At 44.8% G+C, this 24681-nt stretch overlaps 1 protein-coding gene across 2 annotated transcripts in view; it reads left to right on the top strand.

Annotated features, from left to right (window-relative positions):
* The window catches only part of PLB1 (phospholipase B1), a 149304-nt gene that overhangs the window by 56600 nt on the left and 68023 nt on the right, over positions 1–24681 (top strand). For both annotated transcript variants that reach the window (XM_011956290.1, XM_011956291.1), the window contains exons 17-21: positions 823–886; positions 10897–10955; positions 13281–13354; positions 14798–14841; positions 21522–21630. In XM_011956290.1, the coding sequence (XP_011811680.1) occupies positions 823–886; positions 10897–10955; positions 13281–13354; positions 14798–14841; positions 21522–21630 (350 nt within the window). The remainder of the gene's footprint in view (positions 1–822; positions 887–10896; positions 10956–13280; positions 13355–14797; positions 14842–21521; positions 21631–24681) is intronic.

The following is a 24681-nucleotide window of genomic DNA, read 5'->3' as shown; positions in this document are numbered from 1 at the left end:
TGGTAATGCATGTTTTCATGGGGTATTCTGGGAACACAGAGGAAGAGAAACCAACGCAGACAGGAGAAAGTTGAAGAATGCTTTCCAAAGGATGCCCATGACCTCAGTCTTGAAGGGTGACTAAGGCTGAGGCAGATCGATGGGAGGGTGAGCAAATAGAAGGAAGAAAAGGGAAAGGGGAGAGGGTAATACTTGGGCAAATGCATGGATGCAGGAAAATATGGAGACTTAGGTCAAGGGCTGGTGGTTTAGGATGTTTAGTGGCCTCTTAGGCCATGCTAGGGAGATTGGACTTTTTGCTGAAGTTAATACAGAGTAGTAATGTATTTGTTCAACTAAAATATTTGTTGAGCATCCACTATGCCAGGCACTGTTCTAGGCTCCGGGGACACAATAATCAACAACACAGATAAAAATCCCTGCCTTCACTGAGAACTTGGGCAGAGGAGTGACACATCATATCACATTGAGAACAACCACTCTGGATAGATTCAGAGGGTGAGGAGCAAGTCTGTGGGACAGATGGCCATGATACTGGTGAATCATTGCAATATCCTGGCAAGAAATAACAAAGGCCTGAACTTAGGTGGAGGCAGAGGCACTGGAGCAGAGGGAACAGATTTGGGAGCACTTGGAAAAGATGTGGGCACTTGGAAAAGATGTGGACAATTGGATATGAGTGTTGAAGGAGAGGGAGAAATCTTAAAAGACATCAAAGTTTTACTTTATCTTAAATGATGTTTTCCAAAATAGAGGCCCCACTTACCCATTTCCAATTTAGCAAAATCCATTTTCCTTATTTCCCTGTGTGTCTCGTTTCAGGTACGAGAAGGAACAGAAATCAGATGTCCTGACAAGGACCCCTCCGATACGGTTCCCACCTCAGGTACACAGCTTGCACCCAGGGATTTTTAAATTTGTCAAGGCCTGAAATCATCCAAGTAAGGGCTTTCCACATAACCTGAAATACTCCAGAGTGGTTTCTCAGGGGCAGTGGAAATAACTCTATGTATATTTGTAAGGCCATGTCTGTGTCTGATTATTCTTTAACTAAAATGTGATATCATTATCAGAAAGCATTTATTGAGCAGTAACCCTGTACCAGGCCATGTTCTGCAAAGAACCCAGTGTTAGTTGTGTGAGTTGCCATGGTCCCTGCCTTGAAGCCTTGATGGGTGAATTTGTTCTCCAAAAGAGCAAAACTGCCTTTAAGCAGAAAGCAAAAGTAGCCAGTCCGTAGTCCCTGTCTGAGTCGCCCGCAGATTCACTCACACACAGAATGCACTCAGACACCACGCAGAGCAGGAAAGCACATCGTCTTATGAACGTGCCGTCTTCACTGCCTCTCAGTATTTCTAAAATGTCTGTTGCTGGGTCACAAAATGGGATGTTCTAGGCAGTCATCAGCAACCTTCCCAAAGACGGTCTGCCTAAGGGCTGTACCTTTGCCTCCAGGCAAGGCAGCCTGGGGGTGATAGCTATGGGCATGTAACCGTGGGAAGTCGCAGCCATCTGGTGACCTGACTGACTCAAAACATCAGCCTAGGAGCATCTGTAGCAGTGTTATAGATTCCCATGCTTGATCCTAAAGGGGGACTCACATGTCCATTTATTTGTTCGTTTATTTACTCATTCGTGTGTTAGAGGATTGTTGAGTGCCTCCTTGCCTTCAGGAGTTTACATTCTAATTGATCTATTGCCTCTCATGGCCTCAGAATTGTAAAAAAACAGAAAATGAAGTTTGGGGATGTCATAGTGCCTGGCAAGAATCTTCTGGGGATGCAAATCTTTGTAGTCAGATTGTCTCCTTGTGCTGAGCATCAGGAGAGCAAATAAATGCTTGGCTGCCCTTCACACATGCCGTAGCTCTCCACGCTCCGACTAAGCCACATGGCTGGCAGGGAAGTTAAAAATATTCTAACCAGAACCTTGGCATATAACTGACACTTGTTCTAAGTTGCAGAAGAATGGAATAGGGGATATAGATCTTACATATACACATTTAGTCTTTATTTCCCCCCATACATGGTGCCAACTCATTCCTATTAGTTTACTAGCAGGATTTTATTAGCAGAAATAAATTATCAGCTTCATATGTAGACCCTCCTATGGTAAACACCCTTACTCAAAAATAGATAGATTAGGTATAGATACAGATAGATAGATGTGTGTTTATATAGATAGATAGATGTGTGTATATATAGGTGTATGTCTATAGATATATATATAGAGAGAGAGAGAATTTTTTTTTTTTTTTTTTGAGATAGAGTCTCACTCTGTTGCCCAGGCTGGAGTACAGTGGCATGATTGTGACTCACTGCAGCCTGGACCTCCTGGGCTCAAGTGATCCTCCTGCCTCAGCCTCCAAGTAGCTGGGACTACAGGCATGTATCACCACACCTGCCTTTTTTTTTTTTTTTATTTTAAGAGATAGGGTCTTACTGTTGCCCAGGCTGGTCTTGAACTCCCAGGCTCAGGCGATCCTCCGGCGCTGGGATTACAGGCATGAACCAGCTCACCTGGTCTAGAGAGAACATCTGAATGTTTTAATAGCCACACACATTTACAGCAAAGTCATATCCATTCCCTTTTTAATCTTATTCTGAAAGAATGCTCTCTAAAGCATTTTGTAATCTGTCTAGATAATGTTTCTGTCATGACAGTGATAATCAGCCATGCTCATTAGAGCATATCTCAACATCTAAAAGCTGGGTAAAATGTAAACCTCTTCCTTATTCCCTGACCCTGAAGATTAGTGTGTTTATCAGCACTTGAAGATTGAAGATCAATAAATCTCAAGGCCTTAAAATCTGAGATCCTGTGGTGACAGGAGCCATTTATATAATAACAAGATGGGTAGATTTAGGCTCCCCGATCTGACCGAGGTGAGCATGGGACCCACTCACTCACTCTCCACCTGGAATCAGCACTCACAGAAGAGTGTTGGGCCCGCACTTCTGAGTCGCACCTGCAAAGTGTCATTCAGAAAAACGGTCACAGTTAACTGGCCAATAATGAAAAATACATTTCATTATTGTGCCAGTGATTTTCTTTCTTTTTTTCTTTTTTTTGAGACAGAGTTTCGCTCGATCACCCACGCTGGAGTGAAGTGGCGTGATTTCACTCACTGCAACCTCCACCCCCCGGGTTCAAGCGATTCTCCTGCCTCAGCCTCCCGAGTAGCTGGGATTAGAGGTGCCTGTCACCACGCCTGGCTAATTTTAGTAGAGACGGGGTTTTGCCCTGTTGGCCAGGCTGGTCTTGAACTCCTGACCTCAGGTAATACACCCACCTTGGCCTCCCAAAGCTGGGACTACAGACATGAGTTACTGCACCCAGCCATGTGCCAGTGATTTTGATTGAACATTCTAACCATCCTTGTGACTGATGGGGTAGGTAAAAAGACAGCACAGGCGCATATTATTATTTTCCTTTGGTGTGAATCATGTATTTCAGGTGAGGTCATGCACTCTTCTGGACATCATGTTTGTAATTTCTAATCAAAATAACCTGAGATATGTCTTAGGAGATCATCTTATCTTTATACCTCCAATGACTCAAGCCCATGGTAGGAGCCCAATAAATGTTTGCTGAACTAATCTGAATGAGCATTTCTAAATCATCAGATCAACAATCCCTAGGATTGAAAAAAGATATTGAAAAAAATCAACTACACCAAAATGCCTTTCATTAAAACAACTTTTCACTAAGAATATCTTTTACAATAACTGTTTTGCTTTTTGCCTTCAAAGTTACTTTATTTTTTTTTTTTTTCTTTTTTGAGATGGTCTCAGTCTGTTGCCCAGGCTGGAGTGTCGTGGTACAGTCTCACCTCACTGCAGCCTTGACCTCCATGGCTCAAGAGATCCTCCCACTTTAGCCTCCCAAGTAGCTGGGACTATATACCCATGCCATCATGTCCAGCTAATTTTATTTTTTGTGCAGACAAGGTCTCACTAAGTTGCCCAGGCTGGCCTCGAACTCCTGGGCTCAAATGATCCTCCTACCTCAGCCTCCCAAAGTGCTGGAATCGTAGGCATAAGCTACCATGCTGGTCCAAAATTATTTTCAAAAACCTTCTCTATAGTCTCATTTTCTAGTGCTTCTCCAGACTGACCACAGATACATGCATCTAAACGTCATTAAAAATGATGTTTCAAAATGAGATGCTACCTGTCATCAACAGGCCGTGGCCCTGGCGACTTAGGTGCCTCATTCTGAGTACACTTCAGAGCTCATGAGTGATGTGCTTTGTCCAATGACCTACGGGGCCCTGGGATGAGACACATAGAGTTAATGTAAGTGATTATTTTTTAATAACCAATTGGTATTGGGTAACCGGTAAAAACTAAAAACTTGCAACTTTTTCCTCCTAGTCAGCACATAGATGCAATTTACCAAGTGCTCTCTCCTATGGACTTTACAACTTTGTGAACACTTACATCATGCTCCATTGCTAGATGGCCCTGTCCCTAACATAGTTAGCATAACCAAGAAAAACATATTGGGCCTACTAGTTGGCTTAGGATTTTCCCAGCGAGAAAAGGAGTCACTTTTTGCAAATAAAAGAGTGACAATGAGGAGTCACGGGGGACACGGCTTATTGACTTTCTGATGAAGGTGGCTATCTTATCTTGATGGCTAATTCCACACAGTGGGAAAAATTCAGAGCTTTTGCAAATAAGGATCCACAAAGCTAATTACGTGCTGCTGTCACCAATAGTATAAACCAGAACAGTTCATTCATTTATTTTAAGCCATCAATTCCTTGCTAAGTCCCTGAGGTCATTGATTTGACCCATTTGGCTAAAATTAGCTCTTCAGAAGTCAATTTGAAAAATGACCAGGTTACAGCACTGGATGGTCATTCACTAGGGGCATCATCTCATCGTGAGCCAGCAGTGCAATGTGCTGTGTAGGTCATGAGGCTGTTTCTGTGGTCACCACCTACTCAGGGGTCCTGTGACTTGACCTACTGTGTCATCGGGAAGGAATGATGCCCTGTGGGAAATAACAGCCTGCTTGTCCCTGGGCACAACCAGCCTACTGAGTGAGTTCAAACTCCCCCAACACGTAGAGGAGTAAGTGTTTCCCTGCCCTATGGTTTTCATCATCTAAAACTTTGAGATCTGTAAAGTCCCTGTCACAGAGTCACTTAGCCTTTAATTCCAGTTAACGCGTTTCTTGAGCTCCCCTGTGGAAGGCACACATTGGTTCACGGAAACTCACACCGAAGACTCCAAAGGCAAAACATGCTTCCAATCTGGAGGCGGCTGCTTACTGCCATGGTGGAAATCTTAACCTAAGTCCCTAAAATCAGACGGCAAATGGGTTGGGCAACGCTTGGTGATAATTGAGAGAAAGCACGTTTTTCAGATTAGGGCCCCACGTGGTTTAAGTTGCTGAGTTACACAAGACAAAGCCCCAGCAAGCCAAGCCTTTCTCCTGGGTGTGACCTTCCGTGTACAGTGGGCAGTGTCCCCACTCTACAGTCTAGTGTGCAATTTCCTTGCTATTTGTGATACTTCATCGTGGCTTGGATGGCCTTCTGATAAGAGGCCCCCTCTGTAGAAATCATGATGAGTTAATGATGTGTTTATCAGCTTCTCTCAAGGTGGTGGACAGTTTGTACCAGATAATGTTTAGCTAATCAGCCCATACAAATTTAATCTTATCACTAAATAGTTCTTTTTCCAGGGAGAGCAACTGCTAAAGTGCTTTACTGTATTTCTAAGCTGTGTTTGTCATTAATGATGACATTAACAAACCTCAAATCAAGGTCTACGGAAATTAGGCCAATGAAATGCGATGTGCTCTATCTTAACAATAAAATCCCAGATTAAGTCAACTCCTCCCACCCAGGTTTGCTTCATCTAGTTTATTACTGTATCTCTTCCTGAGACTCCTTCAGAATGGCCAACTGGAGAACCACCCCCACCACAATCAACCAATCTATCAGATGAGATCGGGCATGTTCAGGGTGGTATAGCTGTAGACCAATCAGTCTATCTATACATGTGTACGTACACATAGACATAAACATAGGTGTGTGTGTGTGTGTATGTGTGTGTGTGTTCTGCCTACTACAAATTTAGGAGACAGGAATGGTAGGTTTCAGCTGCCTCTTTAGCAAACTGTAGTGATAATACTTTTGAAGCAAATTTATCTATCTCTTCCATATTTTTCCAGCCCCAAAGATTTCCGCTAACCTTTGCACACTAGCTAGTGTTCACAGGATTCAGTGTATGATGCATTATGGCAGTAAGAATATAGTGTTTGACTGTTATCACCAGGAGCTAAAATAAACCACTCTAGAGTTGAAGGGAGAAGGTCTTATTTTTTGGTTTTGTTGCCTTTTTAACCCCATCGCCTGATTTATTTGAGAAGAGGTCATTTTAAAGTTCTCCTGCTCAGCCTAGTGGACATGCGCTAATGTGTACAGCTGGCTTTGTGATTTGATATTGTTCTTCTAACCACATGGTATAGCTGTGGATGACTGGGAAGAGCCAAGTAGGCTATAATCATGTGGAAGGCTGAGTGTGTGCATGGGGTGTGTGTGTGTGTGTGTGTGTGTGAGGGTGGATTCAAGGCATGGTGAGGGGGAGGAGAAAGAACACTGAAGAAAGATACTCAGCACCTCTTGAATCTAAGAGACAGAGCTGTCATCAGTCTGTGCAATGGCAGCTACAGTTGTGAGGGCCACAAGACAATGTATACATATACACGGGAGAAACAACTCTAGTCTTTTTTTCTTTTTTAGTGAAGGGGTCTCACTATATTGCCCAGGCTGGTCTCAAACTTCTGGGCTCAAGTGATCCTCCCAACTTGGCCTCCCTAAGTGCTGGGATTATAGGTGTGAGCCATTGCATGCAGCCCAATCTTTACTTATGTATTATTTTTAGAGACGGGCTCACTTTGTTGCCCAGGCTGGAGTGCAGTGGCGCAATCATAGCTCACTGCAGCCTCTGCCTCCTGGGCTTGATTCCAGGCTTTTCAGGTCCAAGCGCAGTACTTGACTGCAGTCAATGACTTTGATAGAGACCAAGTGTCTCTATCAGTGATTCTCAAAATGTGGTACCCAGACTGGACTGGCAGCATCAACATTAGCTGGAAACTTGTTGCAAATGCAAATCCTTGGGCCCACCCCAGACCTATTGAGTCAAAAATTCTGAAGGTGGTGCCCAGCCATCTGTGTTTTCACAGGCTCTCCAGCTGATTCTGATGCAGGCTCAAGTTGGAGGACTGCTGCTCTATATATTTTGCACGCATATATTTACAACTATGTATGTGTGAGTTTGTATCCTTTCGTAGGAAGAGGCAAGAACTTTTACTTTTCCAATGAGAGCAAATCCTCATTGGGAGCGGCTTTCCCCACTGGCAGACAGCATGGAAGGAAGTAGACAAGATGTCTCCATGGAAGGAGATGAGACCTGGAAGTCCTTAAGTATGTTTTCCACTCAGTGTTAATCTGGCTTCCTGCACAGGTATAATTCCACAGCCACGATTTGGATGTTGACGGGTGCTGTGGGTTATATGTAGGCCAGCTGTGTCAAAATCATCTCATCCTGTGTTTCACTGCAGGCCTGCAAGCTTTCTTTTTTTTGGGACGGAGTCTCCCTCTGTCTCCCAGGCTGGCTTGCAGTGGCGCGATCTCAGCTCACTGCAACCTCCTCCTCCCAGGTTCAAGCAATTCTCATGCCTCAGCCTCCCAAGTAGCTGGGACTATAAGCGCACACCTCCACGCCTGGCTAATTTTTGTATTTTTAGTAGAGATGAGGGTTCGTCATTTTGTCATTTTGGACAGGCTGGTCTCAAACTCCTGACCTCAGGTGATCTGCCCGTCTCGGCCTCCCAAAGTGCTGGGGTTGTAATCTGGTCACGCCACAGGCTTTATAAGCTGTCTTTTGCAAAGAAGGCTGTTGAGAAAGCCTCCTGCAGACAACTTTCAGTTTATCCCTCTTAAGCAATGGCCCACTGATATGTACCAGGGTGGGCCACTCCCCGGTACAAACTCTGTACTAGGCTTCTTCCAAGCCACAAGAACTATTTCAACAATTTAGTGCAGCGTTGCACCACTAGACAACAGAAGCACATCAGCAATGGTGGAGCTGTGGCCAAGTCAGGGTGACTTTGGGGGTGAGGTAATTGGGGGAGTGGGAGGTGAGCTTGTGACGTGAGAGACCAAGCTATATATAGCTTAAGGAATTCTAGGTGTGGTCCCCCAAATACACTACAATTCACATTCTTATGTGTATAAGGTAAAGAGGTAGGTAGATACAGTATCTGCGTGTGTATGTGAGTACTTACATATATAGCAATATCTATGTTAAACTCCTAACTTGTTTGCCAGGCATAACAGCCTACAATCCCAGTGACTCAGGAGGCTGAGGTGGGAGAATCACTTGAGCCCAGGAGGTCGAGGCCACAGTGAGCCACGATCACACGCCACCGCACTCCAGCCTAGGTGACAGAGTGAGACCTTGCCTTAAAAAATAAAAATAAAATGAATATATTGATAGATGCTATAATATAATTGAATCTTGAAAACATTATGCAAAGTAGAAGCCAGACACAGTCATATATTATATTATTCTATTTATATGAAATATCCAGAATAGATAAATCCATAGAAGCAGAAAGCAGATTATTGATTACCAGATGTTGGTTAGGCCCTGTGGCCCTAACCTACCTTTCCAAGGTGGTTTTCTCTTTGCTGTCTCATATATGCTTCATGGAAGCAAACTGTGTGACTAACTGGGCTTTCAAGACATCCAAGCTTGACCCTACCACATCCATCCATCAGGCTTTTCCCTCCATTACCCCATCTCGCGCTCCCTCATCCTCCTCTTATTCCTGAGGCTTAATTCAAATGCGACCTTCTCCATGAAACCTGCTGTGACCCTCTCCTCAGGCCCCGCCAGGGGAAGATCATCCCTCCAGCTCTATAACCTTACACCACTTCACACGTCTCTTAGTGTTTATCAGTCTCACACCATAGTAACTATGGCTATTTCTCATTTTCTCCTTAGCTTGTGAGCTTTTTGAGGGCATTCTCTGTATCTGATCACTGTGTGGTCTCCAAAGCACCCAGCCACTGCTTGGTGTTCAGTATGTTTGTCCTGTGAGTTAATAGCTGCCACATCACACAGAATGCTTAAACTCAAAAGATAAAAAATATATATAGTCAAGCTGTGGAAAACAGCTTGATGCTTCCTCAAAAAGATAAGCATAGGATTACCATGTAACCCACCAATTCCACTCTCAGGTGTATACCAAAATGATTGAAAACGGGCATTCAAACAAACACTTGTACACAGATATTTATAGCAGCACTAGTCACAATAGCCCCAAAGTGGAAACAACCCAAATGCTTGTCAATGGATGAATGGATAAACAAAAGTATGGTACATCCATACAATGGAATATCATTCAACAATAAAAAAGAATGAAGTGGCTGGGCTCTGTAGCTCATGCCTGTAATCCCAGCACTTTGGGAGGCTGAGGTGGGAGGATCACTTGAGGCCAGGAGTTCAAGACCAGCCTGGGCAACATAGGGAGACTCTCTCTCTCTACAAAAAATAAAAAATTGGCTGGGCATGGTGGTATACACTTATAATCCCTGCTACTCAGGAGGCTGAGGTGGGAGGACCACTTGAGCCCAAGAGGTCGAGGCTGCAGTGAGCCATGATCATAAGCCACTGCACTCCAGCCTAGGTGACAGAGTGAGACTTTGTCTCAAAACATAAAAATAAAACGAATGTATTAATACATGCTATAACATAATTGAACCTTGAAGACATTATGCAAAATAGAAGAAGCCAAACATAAAAAGTCACATATTATATGATTCTATGTACATGAAATATCCAGAATAGATAAATCCATAGAGGTAGAAAGCAGGGTATTGGTTACCAGGGACTGGGAGAAGGGAGAAATGGAGGTGACCACTTAATGGGTATAGGGTCTCCTTTTGGGGTAATGAAAATGTTTCAAAGCTAGATAGAGGTGATAGTTGCACAACATTGTGAACGTACTAAATGCCACTGAACTGTTCACTTTTAAATGGTTAATTTTACTTATGTGAATTTCATCTCAATTAAAAAACAGTCAACTGGGCGCATTGGCTCTCGCCTGTAATCCCAGCACTTTGGGAGGCCGAGCCGAGCAGATCACAAGGTCAGGAGATTGAGAACATCCTGGCCAACACGGTGAAACCCCGTCTCTACTAAAAATACAAAAATTAGCCAGGTGTGGTGATGCGTGCCTGTAATCCCAGCTACTCAGGAGGCTGAGGCAGGAGAACTGCTTGAACCTGGCAGGTGGAGGTTGCAGTAAGCCAAGATCGCACCACTGCACTCCAGCCTGGGCGACAGAGCGAGACAGCGTCTCAAAAAAAAAAAAAAAAAAAAAAAAAGTCAGTGGCATAAAAGTATTCCCTTTTCACTTTAGAGAAACTGAACTGATTTTGATAGGATGATGTAATATTTTATCCCAAATATCATCAGATCCTAGAATAGATTAAGTATTGGTTGCATTTCCATGGCAATTCCTTCCCTCTTCCCAAATCACCTTGCCAAGGGCCTGCCACCACTCACCTTGTAGCATCTGGTCTCACCAAACGCGAACACAGCTCCCCACTTAAAGCAGGATCCACCTTTAAGCTTGCTGTTCCGGTGTCCAGGTGCCCCAGAGTCAGCCAGCAGTCAGACTCCACGGCTGGCACTGCAGAGCCCATTGACAAGAATGGGTTTTTCCTGTCTTTTATCCAAGGTGTCTTGGTGGTAAAAACTGACTTTTTCTTCATTATCCTAGAAGTTATTCCTTTGTTTCAGAGTAGATGGGTCCCGTGCTTTCCTGGAAGCCCCATTTTCCACTCACTCCGGCTTATATTCTTAGTTCATAGGCTGAAGCCGGCTGACATCAACGTAATTGGAGCCCTGGGTGACTCTCTCACGGTAAGTGACCCTGATGCAGAAGGGGCAGGAGGGGAAAAGATTTTGACTAATATGAGAACCTGGAGAGGAAAATGGAGAGAGAAGGTCTCACTCCTGGCTCTTAGATGCTGCCATCTCGGGTCCTGATCTCCATCTCTCCATTGTCCGACCCACTCTGGCATTCAACAGCATTCACTTCCCATCATGGTTTCCCACCTCCATTCTGGTCTCATCTTCCTCCCCCAATGCTGAGATGAAGGAGACAGCAGGAAATGGAGGGACCCTAGAGGGAGTGTGGGTGACAGGAGTGACCCACCCCAAGTCACACAGCTGGTCAGCAGTGGGGCAGGATGGATAAGATCTCCAGACCATGCTGTAGAACTAACTCCTCCAAGGATCCAGTGCTTGGTTTTGTCCATGTAGAAAAGCTAAGGGAAGGTACCAGGACGTGGGGTGAAGAGATGATGAGACAGGAGCAAGTGCTAATGGGGGCAGGGAGGTTGGGGAGGGTGGGAAGACGGGAGTCTATGGAAGAGGCAGATAGGCCAGAGATGTTCCAAATCCACCTCTGCATCTGCCCCAGGGTGACACCTCAGACCCTGCCAAGCACTATCCATGAAAAGCAGAATCAGGCCTTTTGAGAGCCTGGGGGCTGGGGGTCCCAGAGGTTCCTAGACACAGCTTCCATTCAACAGCCTCTCATCAGAGTCCAGCTGCTATTCCCTGGGCCAGTAGAATACAGGGTCTCCAGCTGAATCCTCCCCAAGAACAAGCCGACACCTCTCATGTCTATGGCCTATCACAGTGATATCGTCCCACTCAGTGGGATGTATCTTCATGACAAAATCCTGTGAGGTATGACTTTCTTTAAATTCAACCAATAAAGTCTGGGCCCAGTGGCTCACATCTATAATCCCAGCACTTTAGGAGGCCAGGGTGGGAGGATCACTTGAGGCCAAGAGGTCAACACCAGCCTGGGCAACATAGCAAGACTCCATCTCTACAAAAATGAAAAAAAAAAAAAATAGCTAGGCATAGTGGCTTACATCTGTAATCCCAGCACTTTAGGAGGCCAGGGCAAAAGGATCACTTGAGGCCAGGGGGTCAAGATGAGCCTGGGCAACATAGCAAGACCCAATTTCTACCAAAAAAGAAAAAAAAATTAAGCCTAGTGATGCATGCCTATAGTCCCAGCTACTTGAATGGCTTGGGCTAGAAGATCACTTGAGCTCAGGATTTCAAGGCTGCAATGAGCCATGATGGTGCAACTGCACTCCAGGCTGGATAACAGAGCAAGGCCGTGTCTCTAAATCAGTAAGAAGGTGAATGAAGCTGGGCAAGGTGAAGTGCCTCAGGCCACACAGCTTGTAAGTGCTCGAGTCAGGATCAGAACTCAGGGATCCTGACCCTAAGTCCAGGGCTCTATCCCTGTGCTGTGACAGCCTCCTCCATGGCCCCTCAGCCACTCTTCTCCCCAAAGGCCTGACTGCTCATAACCTCCCAGGAAGGACTGGCAGACTGGGCCTTAGCAGCTTCTTATACTGCTTATCCCAACCTCTTCCTGCCCGGCGGGGCCTGGCATCACCTCCTCCCAATTCCCTGGTCTCATTGAAGATACTCTCAGGACAAGGGGTCATTACATCTCAGCACAGCTGTTCAGGGGTTCCTAGGGAGGAAGCACTTTGGGTGTGAACCTGCCTGGCAGGTAGCAAAGGAACTGGGCACCAGAGAGCAGGGATCACACCTGGGGGCCTCTTGTGGAGACCAGACTTCATCCCCAACTGCCTGGGAGGCCTGTCTCGGCACGCTCTTCCAAATGCTCAGAAACAACGTGCTTTAGGCAAGGGACAGGCCCCTGAAGAGTGTCCACATTGTGCTTTCTTCAGCTGATGATGGCTACGTGGGATTTCATTTTATTACTACATTTTAAAGTGTGCATAGGTGAGAGATATTGGTATAAAAGGATAATGATCTATTTCCTTTTATGATATACTTCATGACTTTAAAAACATGAGAAAAACAGGACCCTGAAATGTATCCTTTTGAAAAGGTACAGTCTAATTTCAAGAGCACTTTTGCTAGACAAGTTTCACTTGGTCTTGGCCTAGGCAGGGTTTCTTGGAATGAAGCAGAGCTGTGAACAGCACCAGGCCTTCCCAGTGGGCGCTCTCACTCACCTCTGAAAAGGCAGGATGCGTATGGAGATATGGTGCCATCTAGACCCTAGATCCCAGACAGTGCCCAGGCGGTCCTGGCTGGCATAAGAACGTAGACCTTTTGTCAGGCAGGCGGAGGTGGGCGACTGGGGGAGGCAAAGAAACTCAGCCCCTCGTTGTTCTCTCTCAGGCAGGCAATGGGGCTGGGTCCACACCTGGAAACCTCTTGGACGTCTTGACTCAGTACCGAGGCCTGTCCTGGAGGTGAGCGAGGGAGTGGCAAGGCCCCAAAGACCCCTTCATTGCAGAGCAAGGGAAACCCCCTGAGCATTCTAGAAAACAACACTTTAAGCAGGAGGTGGGCTGCTTTGTTCTTTTCTATGACCAACTTCTAGGTTTAATTTGAAAAAGGTGTTCACCAGCCTCCTCAAACCACTACATTGCCCAGAACAGTAGCTGAGCCTTGAGCCAGGAGTCTAGGAGAGAAACTACATAAATGTTTGGGTTGGAAATGCTTCTCTGGCTTCCATTTCTCCCTCTGCGATATAATCTCAGAAGGAGGCAGTGGCCTGAGTGATGTACAGATCATTGCCTTTGGAACCAGAGTTGTAACTGAGCCCTAGCTACCCAGCTGGATGTAACCTTGGGCAAGTTCCCTAACCTCTCTGAGCCTCTCTCCTCATGTCTGATGCAGAAATAATGCTACTACCTGAGCACTGTCTGAGGACTAGAAAGAATTTAAGTGTCCAGCACACTGCTTGACACAAAGTAAGTATCTGCTAGTTGGCATTGTTGTTATAGGGCCTTTATTTTACAGATGAGGAAACAAGGCTCAGAGAGGGCAAGTAACCTGACCAAGATCACAGAGCCAGAAGGTAAAAGATCACAAAGCAGAGTAGATACTTCCTGGCCCCTACCAGTGCATTCCCTTATCATGTATCACTTTGGGCAGGCTTATTTCTGCTCTGCATGTGATCAAACCTCTGCTGCAAGTCTGGGAAGGGTTGGTGTTTCCTCACCTGGAATCTGGCATTTCCATCTGACACCTGCTTTAACCTGAGTGCTGACTCTCTGGCATCCTTCCTCACGTTGCTGCACAGTTAAAACCCAAACATTTGGAGAACCTTTTAGATGCTCCCAGACACACTTGGCACAGAATGGGACGGGGGTGTGGAAAAGCAGGGAATCCAGTCCACTCTGGAATGCTGCATATTTGCATGCCTAGAAATCCTTCTAACTTTGATCACCTTGGATTTTAGTATTGGCTTGGAAGATGGCTGACTCTCTAGAAGACACCTTTTAAAAACGGCTTTTACAAGCCAAGCAGGAAGAGAAAAGAAAAAAATAGGGCCAACGTTTTTAAGACTACGTTTACACCAATAATATTAATGCACGGTGCAGTGGCTAGTTGGAAAGGGGCTGGCAGAAAGCAGGGGTGCAAGGAACCAACCTACCTCCCCTGCCCCAGCATCAGTGGAAATCAGCCGCCGGTTTAAAGCTGGCTTGTTATTTGATGTGCTGGCCTATGGGGAGGGGAGCCATATTCTGGTTTGCTTTTTCCGTTTTTGTGCTGAAGTGATGGGAAAGGGCAAGCTCCAAGCCCCACGGTTGTTTCTCGGGAGACGGGCGTTTCTGGCTAGTGTCTGAAGGGTCTCGGCGTGGCTGGCATTTTAACCTTTCATTTTCTTTCTTGGACCCACAATACAGCGTCGGCGGAGATGAGAGCGTCAGCACCGTTACCACCCTGGCCAGTGAGTACACTGCGGCGGCCGGGCTGTTTGATTTGGGGCGGCCCCTGCAAGCTTCCCGCTCTCCCGGCAGGTGGCGCCGGCCTCGGGAGGAGCCCCGGCTGCAGGAGCCCACTAAATTCACCAGGGGGCGCTGCCTCCCAAGACTCCCAGCTCCGCTTCCGACAGTGACGAAAGCCTTAGAGTTGGGGGCGGAGCGGGCTTCGAGGCTTGGGGGCCGGGAGTGGGGAGGTGTCAAAAAGAAATTGTCTTTGACCAAGGAAGGAAGAAAGTAAAGCGGGGAAAAAAAGATCTCAGATCACATCTTAGTGCAAGTCATTAAAAACTGATTCAATAATCTGGCATGAGATTAGAGAGAATAAAGAAAAGTGATTGAAGAAAGAAGAAAAGGAAACCAGGGTGTGCGGCGCCTGCCTTTCCGAGCAGGTGACCCCCCTGCGAGAGGCATCATCCAGGCACTTGGAGCGTAGGCACAGCTGCGCACAGACATTGAATTGCGGGGTTGCTGTAGGAACTGCTGCTCTTGCCGCAGGAGGATATGAAGTTACCTTGTCCAGGCTGTGCAGACACAGCCATCTTTGGGACTCAATACTTTTCTTAATTTACTTCCCACCAACCTGCTCGGAATGATTTGTTTTTTCTTTATTTTTTTGAGACGTAGTCTTGCTCTGTTGCCAGGCTGGAGTGCAGTGACGCCATCTTGGCTCAATGCAGCCTCTACCTCCCTGGTTCACACCATTCTTCTGCCTCAGCCTCCCTAGTAGCTGGGACTACAGGCGTCCGCCACCATGCCCGGCTAATTTTTGTATTTTTAGTAGAGACAGGGTTTCACTATGTTGGCCAGGATGGTCTCGATTTCCTGACTTCGTGATCCACCCGCCTTGGCCTCCCAAAGTGCTGGGATTACAGGCGGAATGACTTTTTAAAGCCTGACTGTATTCTCTGAAGGGTCTGGTCTTATCATCTTTTTAAAATTCTCCCCAGTGCATACACATCTCCGTGCTTGTTCTTAAAGTATGCAAGCCATACATGTTTAAATTGAATTCTTTCCCTGGAATCTTCTGGCTGATAATTTTATCTGGGAGGAATTTAATTGGTACCATTCTCATTTACTTCCCTGGTACATGTCCCTTTGTAATATATCTTTAGAAGCTAACAACTTGAACTTGAAGCCACCAAGACTTGGATGAGGGGGACATCATAGCTTGATCTCCACATAGGCAGAGCAGAGTTGAGCAGACTTCAGGTTACCTGTTTTGGTTTTTTGTAAATCCTGTTGAATATAGGTAGACAGGGTTCTGTGACACAAGCACTTCTTGCTTTCTTTATATCTAGGTCTACATATGTGAGCTATAAATCAGTTCCTCTATTGCTAGGAGATGGTTCAGGGTGCTTTTGTGAGTGTGATGAACTTGGCTGTGGGATGGCCCAATGTATACAACAGCTTTCTGGGCTCTCTACTTCCATGCTCCTATCATGGACAAGATAATTGAATATTATTTGGCTTCACCTCTTTCCCCAAAGTAATTTGCAAAGGATTGAGACAATGTCACCCCTCAGGTGGATGACTCTCCTGACACACTTAGCCCAGAAATGGATTACCAGCTATTTAGACTCTTCTTGCTAGAGATGTGAAGACTATTTGATTGTAGGGGCTAGATAATCCACGGGGAAATAACTATATGGAAATGTGTTAGAAAACTCATAAGAATGTAAGGACAGAACAAAATCCCCATTCAACCCCCTGTTCAATTTAATCCAGCAAATATTCCAGTGCTGGAGTGCTTGGAAAATAGGAGAACAGTGCCCCAGTGACATCACCAAAGTCTCTTTGGCAGCATGTCTTCCTAAAGACAGACACATGACTAATATTTATAGATGTGTACAAAGCTTAGGGGAAAATAAACATAGAGGCTATTAACCCTGTCTTCTGAAAAGGAGCTTCAAGAATGAGAATTCGCCAGGTAAGGAAAGGGGAGAGAATGTTCCTGGCAGAGATAACTGCCTGCACCAGCAAGTTGTTGCCCTATTCAATGTGTGGTTCCTCCCTATGACATTCTTCCTAAGTAGCTGGGTAGGCTGTGCTGAGTTCCTTCTACCTCCTAGGGAACCTACCACTTCCTAGGACAAACCATTCCACTTTCAAATTGCTCAGGTGATTTCACAGTCCTTTCTTCTCTTGAGTAGAAATCGGAGCAATTTCCATTTATTAGTGTGATGTCCCCAAACCTCAAGGAACGAGTCCAATCCGTCTGTGCTGAGTAAACCTGCAGCAGTGCTGGGTTCTAGCAAGCACTCTACTGGAAGGGGCCCCAAAGTCCTGGCTGCTACCCACCCAGTTTCTTTCTCACATCCTAGCAGATTGTGAGACAGCGGGGGCAAGTGCCCTTGTATTGGAGCTGAGAGACCAGCCATTCTCAGCAGCTACATGACTTTGAGCAAGTCTCCAAGCTTGTCTGAACTTTGCTTTATTTCTAATTCAGTCCATAAACGTGTTGAGCATTATATGAGGCCCTGGGGTATATAGACTCTGCTCTCAGGAGGGCTCGCCAAGTTGGAAAGATGAAAAAGTGAAACGTGTGGATCCATATTAGTAAAGGCAATTAGAATGCATGAGATTGCAAAGTTCAACAAAACTGACAAAACTTTAACTAGACTGGCAAAAGGGAGGGGGAATCAAAATCAAGAATGAAAGAGGAGATACTACTAACCTTACAGAAATAAAAAGAATTATTAGAGAATACCATGAACAGTTGTATGCCAATAAATCAGATAACTTGGATGAAATAGACAAATTCCTAGAAAGGCACAAACCACTGAAATTGACTCCATAAAAAGTAGAAAATCTGAATAGATTTAAAACAAGCAAAGAGATTGAATTAATAATTTTAAAACTTCCTACCCAAAAAAGCCCAGACTGTCTCTGGTTTCGCTGGTGAATTCTATCGAACATTAGTATCAATCACCAGTTCTTCACAAACTCCTCCCAAAAACAGAAGAGGAAGGAATGCTTCACACCTCATTCTATCAGTTTTACCCTGATAGCAAAATAAGACAAAGACATCACAAGGGAAGCAAAGTATGACCAGTAAGTATTATGAATGTAGACACAGAAATCCTACAGAAAATACTAGCAAACAAAATCCAGCAATAAAAAATATATATATATATATATATATACATATATATACCTCATGACTAAGTGGAATTAGCCCAGGAATACGAGGTTAGTTTTCAACCTCAAAATCAATTAATGTAATATTCTGTGTCAATAGGATAAAAGACAAAAACCACACATCATGATCATCTCAATGGATCAGAAAAAGCATTTAACAAAAATCTAACATCACTTCACGATAGAAACACTCAACAAAGGCTGGGTGCAGTGGCTCATGCCTGTACTACCAGCACTTTGGGAGGCCTAGGCAGGTGGATCATTTGAGGTCAGAAGTTAGAGACTAGCCTGGCCAACACTGTGAAACCCTGTCTCCACTAAAAACACAAAAATTAGTCAGGTGTGGTAGCAGGTGCCTATAATCCCAGCTGCTTGGGAGGCTGAGGCACAAGAATCGCTTGAGCCTGGGAGGCAGGTTGCAGTGAGTTGAGATTGCGCCACTTCACTCCAGCCTGGGTGACAGAGTAAAACTGTCTCAAAATAAATAAAGTAAAAAAACAACAAATTAGAAATAGAAGGAAAATTCCTCACTCTGATGCGGGTATCTTTTTTTTTTTTTGAGACGGAGTCTCGTTCTGTCGCCCAGGCTGGAGTGCACTGGCCAGATCTCAGCTCACTGCAAGCTCCGCCTCCCGGGTTTACGCCATTCTCCTGCCTCAGCCTCCCAGGCAGCTGGGACTACAGGCGCTCGCCACCTCGCCTGGCTAGTTTTTTGTATTTTTTAGTAGAGACGGGGTTTCACAGTGTTAGCCAGGATGGTCTCAATCTCCTGACCTCGTGATCCACCCGTCTCGGCCTCCCAAAGTGCTGGGATTACAGGCTTAAGCCACCGCGCCTGGCCAATACGGGTATCTTTTAAGAGCCCACAGCTGACATCACAGGCAATGGTGAAAGATGGAATGCTGCCCCCTCTCTCTGATATCAGGAGTGAGACAAGGATGCATGCTGTTGCCACTTTTATTCAACATCACACTGGCCATGGCAGTTAGGCAAGAAAATGAAAGAACAAGTACCAAGATTGGAAATAAAGAAATAAAACCACTTCTGTTTAAAGATGACATGATACTATATAGAGACTATCCCAAGAAATCCACTAAAAATTATTAGAGCTAATAAGTGAGTTCAGTGATTGCAAGGTACAAATCAATATACAAAAATGTAATTCTTTATACTAGCAATTAATATGAAAATGAAATTCCATTTACAATAGCATAAAAAATAATAAAATACTTAGGAATAAATTTAACCAGAAAAGAGCATCTCTTTTACTGTTAAGATCACAAAACATTGCTGAAAGAAGTTAAAGACCTAAGTAAGTAGAAAAACATCTGACATTCATGGATTAGAAGATTTAATATTCTTAAAATGATAATAATCCCCAAATCTATGGATTCAATGTGATCCCTATCAAAATTCCAGGTAGCTCTTTGGCAGAGATTTGCAAGCTGACCCTAAAATTCATGTGGAAATTCAGGGGACCCAGACTATCCCAAGAAATCTAGAAAAGAACAAATTCAGAGGATTTATACTTACCAGTTTCAAAACTTACTATAAAGCTATAGTAATCAAGACATGTGGTACTAGTGTAAAGATAGACATATCAAACAGTGGACTAAGACTGAGAGTCAGAAATTAAACTCTCATGTTGATGGTTAACTCATTTTCAACAAGGATGCCAAAACCAATGGGGGAAAGAATAATCTTTTCAATAAATTGTGCTGAAACAACTAGATACACACCAAAAAAATGAGGTTGAACCCCTACCTCACACCTTATACAAAAATTTACTCAAAATGAATCATAGACCTAAATGTAAGAGCTAAAACTAACTCTAGAAAGAAAATATAGGAGCAGATCTTTATGATCTTGAGCTAAGCAAAGTCTTCTTCAAAATACCACTAAGAGCACAAGTCACAAAAGAAAAATTGGTATTTTGCTCTTCAAAGGATAACATATCATATATCAAAGAAAGTAAAGACAATCCAAAGAGTGGAAGTAAACACTTGCCAATCCTATATCTGATAAGAAACTTGTATCTAGAAATTATAAAGAACTCTTACAATTCAATAATAAAAAGGTAACCCAGTTAAAATTGGGCAAAGGATCTGAATAAACATTTCTACAATTGGCTAGTAAGCACATGAAAATATGCTCAATATCAGTAGCCATCAGTGCAAATCAAAACCACCCTGAGGCCGGGCGCGGTGGCTCAAGCCTGTAATCCCAGCACTTTGGGAGGCCGAGATGGGTGGATCACGAGGTCAGGAAATTGAGACCATCCTGGCTAACACCGTGAAACCCCGTCTCTACTAAAAAATACAAAAAACTAGCCAGGCGAGGTGGCGGGCGCCTGTAGTCCCAGCTACTCGGGAGGCTGAGGCAGGAGAATGGCGTAAACCCGGGAGGTGGAGCTTGCAGTGAGCTGAGATCTGGCCACTGCACTCCAGCCTGGGCAATAGAGCGAGACTCCATCTCAAAAAAACAAAAAAACCACCATGAGATACCAATTCACATCCACTAGCATGGTTGTAATAGAAAGATAATAAGTGTTGATGAGGATATGGAAATATTGAAGCCCTCAGAAACTGCTGGTGGGAATGTAAAAATGGCATAGCTGCTTTGAGAAAAGTCCTGGCAGTTCCTTAAAAGGTTAAACAGGGTTAGGGCTAGGGTTAAACAGAGTTTAACCTTTTCTACTCTTAGATACATATCCAAGAGAAATCCACTCAAAAACTTGTACACAAATGTTCATAGCAGCATTTTTCATAGTACCCAATATGTGGAAATAACCCTAAAGCCCCATCAACTGAAGAATGGATAAATAAAATGTGGTATATCCATACAATGGAATATTATTCAACAGTAAAAAGGAATGCAGTACAGATGCATGCTACAACATGGGCAAATGTTGAAAATAGTACGCTAAGTGAAAGAGGCCAGTCACAAAAGATATGTTGGGCTATACGATTTCATTCATGTGAAATGGCCTGAATAAGCAAGACTACAGAGACAGAGTAGATCCACAATTGCCACGAGGTTGCAGGGAATGGGGAGTGACTGCTAGTGGGTACTGGGTTTCTTTCTGGGGTGATGAAAATGTTCTAAAGTTGATTACCTGGTGATGATTGTACAACTATGTGAATATGCTAAAAGTTATTGAACTATATACTTTAAACTGGTAAATTTTGTGGTAAGTGAATTATATTTCAATAAAGCTACTATGTATGTAGTAAAAAAGAAAACTACATGAGAAAAGCATGTAACCCAGACTCACATTTCCTCAGCAATAATTGATGAAACGTCTGTTGTGTGCTGCCCTGTTGTTAAGCACCAGCCTGCTGAACATTTTCTTCCCATGCTGAGTGAAGGTTGGGGTAAGAGTAAGGGCTGTGGAGTGGGGACTCTGCTCCCTAACACCCACTGGTACTTATCCCGCTGGTACTTATCAAAGGAATTTGAAGATTGCTTTGCGGTAGTCACTAAGCGTGTCTTTTCCTTGTATTTGCAGACATCCTCCGGGAATTCAACCCTTCCCTGAAGGGCTTCTCTGTTGGCACTGGGAAAGAAACCAGTTCTAATGCCTTCTTAAACCAGGCTGTGGCAGGAGGCCGAGCTAAGTGAGCTGGGGTGACGGGGGCGGTGAACAGCACAGGTCCTCTGGGGACCAGAGGGGGGCTTGGCCTAAACTGGGTTTATGGCTGAAGGTTGAAGGGCTTCGTCAGAGGAAGGGGTTTGAGGGCCAAAGGCTGAACGGGGCTGTCTTGGAGGTGTTACAGAAATCTGTGAGCCTGCCCTAATACCCACCCCCAGAAACTAGTCACAATGGACTCTGATGCCAGGCATATGCTCTGAGCAGATTACTTTGCCTGCCTGTAAATCTCACGTAAGACATAGATTATAAGCGGGCTCACTCTGCATCCCAGTTGTCACTGCTATGTCACTGCTGTTTCAGAGTCCTGCTCTCCCTCCGTTCCTCAGCTGTGCCTTTTGGGCTCTAAACTCTGCATCCTTCCAGGATCCCGGGAAGAGCACCAGCCCTGGGAGGGGAGGCCCTAAGTGCAAGCTCAGTTTCCTCCCTGGCCTCTCTAAGCCTCAGACTCTAAGAGGTGGGGCTGGTTAGGAACCTCTCCCACAGGGCGGTCATGAAGCTCAAATGTCGTGTTGGATATGAAGGTTCTGGTGAGCTATAAATAGTGGACACATGACACGTGTTGGTCAAAATGGTGGTCCTGGCAGTAATGCCCACCTCGGGGGAAACATCAGTGAGCACAGCCATGACTGTGTCGTGGCCCCTGAGCCCACCTGGGGAGAGACATCAGTGAGCACAGCCATGACTGTCATGGTCCCTGGGCATGGCCAGGCTGGTCCTCAAGAGTGGGCAGGTCAGCTTTCCTAGGTCCCATCCCTCCACTGCACTCCAGGATTCCAGGGCCTTGAGTGCTGCTTGGGTTTGCTGCCTGGTCAGAGAGCAAGTGAATGCCATACCTAATCAAGGAAGCATAAATTGGAAGATCCTTTTTTATGCTATTTGTATTTATTTTTAATTTTTATTTCAACACTTTTTGGGGTACAGGTAGTTTTTGGTTACATGAGTAAGTTCTTTAGTGGTGATTTCTGAGATGTGGGTGCACCTGTCACCTGAGCAGTGTCCACTCTACCCAGTATGTAATCTTTAATCCCTCACCTCTCCCACCCTTCCTCTCTGAGTCCCCAAAGTCCATTATATCATTCTTTTTTTTTTTTTTGAGACAGGGTCTTGCTCTGTTGCCCAGGCTGGAGTACCATAGCGCAATCTCAGCTCACAGCAACCTCCACTCCCAGGTTCAAGCGATTCTCCCACTTCAGCCTCCCAAGTAGCTGGGATCACAGGCACACGTCACCATTCCTGGCTAAATTTTGTTTGTATTTTTCGGTAGAGACAGGGTTTCACCATGTTGGCCAGGCTGGTCTTGAACTCCTGACCTCGAGTGATATGCCTGCTAGGCCTCCCAAAGTGCTGGGATTATAGGCATGAGCCACCATGCCTGGCCCATTATATCAGTCTTATGCCTTTGCATCCTCATAGATTTGCTCTCCCACTTATAAGTGAGAACATACGATATTTGGTTTTCCATTCCTGAGTTGCTTCACTTAGAATAATGGCTTCCAGCTCCATCCAAGTTGCTGCAAAGCACATTATTTCATTCCTTTTTATGGCTGAGTAGTATTCCATGGTGTATATAGACCACATTTTTTTTTTATCCACTTGTTGGTTGATGAGCGCTTAGGTTGGTTCTATATCTTTGCAATTGCAAATTGTGCTGCAGTAAACATGCATGTGCATGTGTCTTTTTCATATAATGACTTATTTTCCTTTGGGTAGATACCCAGAAGTGGGATGGCTGGATCGAATGGTGGTTCTACCTTCAGTTCTTTAAGGAATCTCCACACTGTTTTTCACAGTGGTTGTACTAGTTTACACTCCCACCAGCAGTGCAAAAGTGTTCCCTTTCATCATATCCAGGCCAACATCTATTATTTTTTGACCTTTTAATTATGGCCGTTCTTGCGGGAGTAAAATGATATCTCGTTGTTTTAATTTGCATTTCCCTGATATTTGGTTATGTTGAGCACTTTTTCATGTTTTTTGGCTGGTTGTATATCTTCTTTTGAGAATTGACCATTCATGACCTTTGCCCACTTTTTGATGGGATGATTTGGTTTTTTTAGATCCTATTTTTAATCACAAATATCACACTACATTGTGGTTCCTAGGAATCATGTGGTTTGGTTCCTAGATTTCCTGACATCCTTCCAGCTCTCAGCACCATCCTGAGACCGTGAGCCACCTAAATAGCTTTCTTATTCATCGCCAGTAGGAAAGGTGACACAGTATCCAAAGTAATGGGTAACACAAACCCCAATAGGTTTAGTTTGTTTGTTTGAGACAGAGTCTTGCTCTGTTGCCCAGGCTGGAGTGCAGTGGCACGATCTCGGCTCCCTGCAACCTCCACCTCCCAAGTTCAAGTGATTCTCCTGCCTCACCCTCCTGAGTAGCTGGGACTATGAGCACATTTTTTGTATGTTTAGTAGAGACAGGGTTTCACCGTGTTAGCCAGGATGGTCTCGATCTCCTGACCTCATGATCTGCCCGCTTCGGCCTCCCAAAGTGCTAGGATTACAGGTGTGAGCCACCGCATCCAGAAGGCCCAATAGGTTTTATGATGAATTCTGGGGCTTGCTTTTCCTTTTGATGGTGATAGAGTTAAAAGGCTACAGGTTTACTGCTTTAGTAGTACCATCATCTTGCTTTTTCCAAGCATATGTGGACTGGTAGTATAAGAGGAAAGACAGTTGTAAGCGTGATTAGGTCAGGGAGGCATCCAAGATTGAAACCTTAGAGTCAAGAGCATAAAAGTAACCAAAATGAGTGTGATTCGTTTGGCCCTGGGTTTCTGTCCTTGCTTTGCCAGAGGACTTGCAGCTCTTTCATGCAAGCAATCTAAGCACATCCTGGGTGGCAGGGAAAAGTTAGGGGTTATTATTCCTGTATTACAATAGAAGAAACTATAGCACAAAGAGGCCACATGGCCTGAACAAATGCATCGACTTGACCACATAGTCTGGCCTTGTGCCCTGCAGGCTTTATTCCAGGTCTGACAACAGCTGTCATGCGGATACAGCAGTGC

This window comes from Colobus angolensis, unplaced genomic scaffold (assembly GCF_000951035.1).
Source record: "Colobus angolensis palliatus isolate OR3802 unplaced genomic scaffold, Cang.pa_1.0 Scaffold413, whole genome shotgun sequence".
NCBI classification, from domain to species: domain Eukaryota; kingdom Metazoa; phylum Chordata; class Mammalia; order Primates; family Cercopithecidae; genus Colobus; species Colobus angolensis.
Note: the sequence above shows the minus strand (reverse complement) of the source record. Positions and strands in the feature narration are given on the sequence as shown.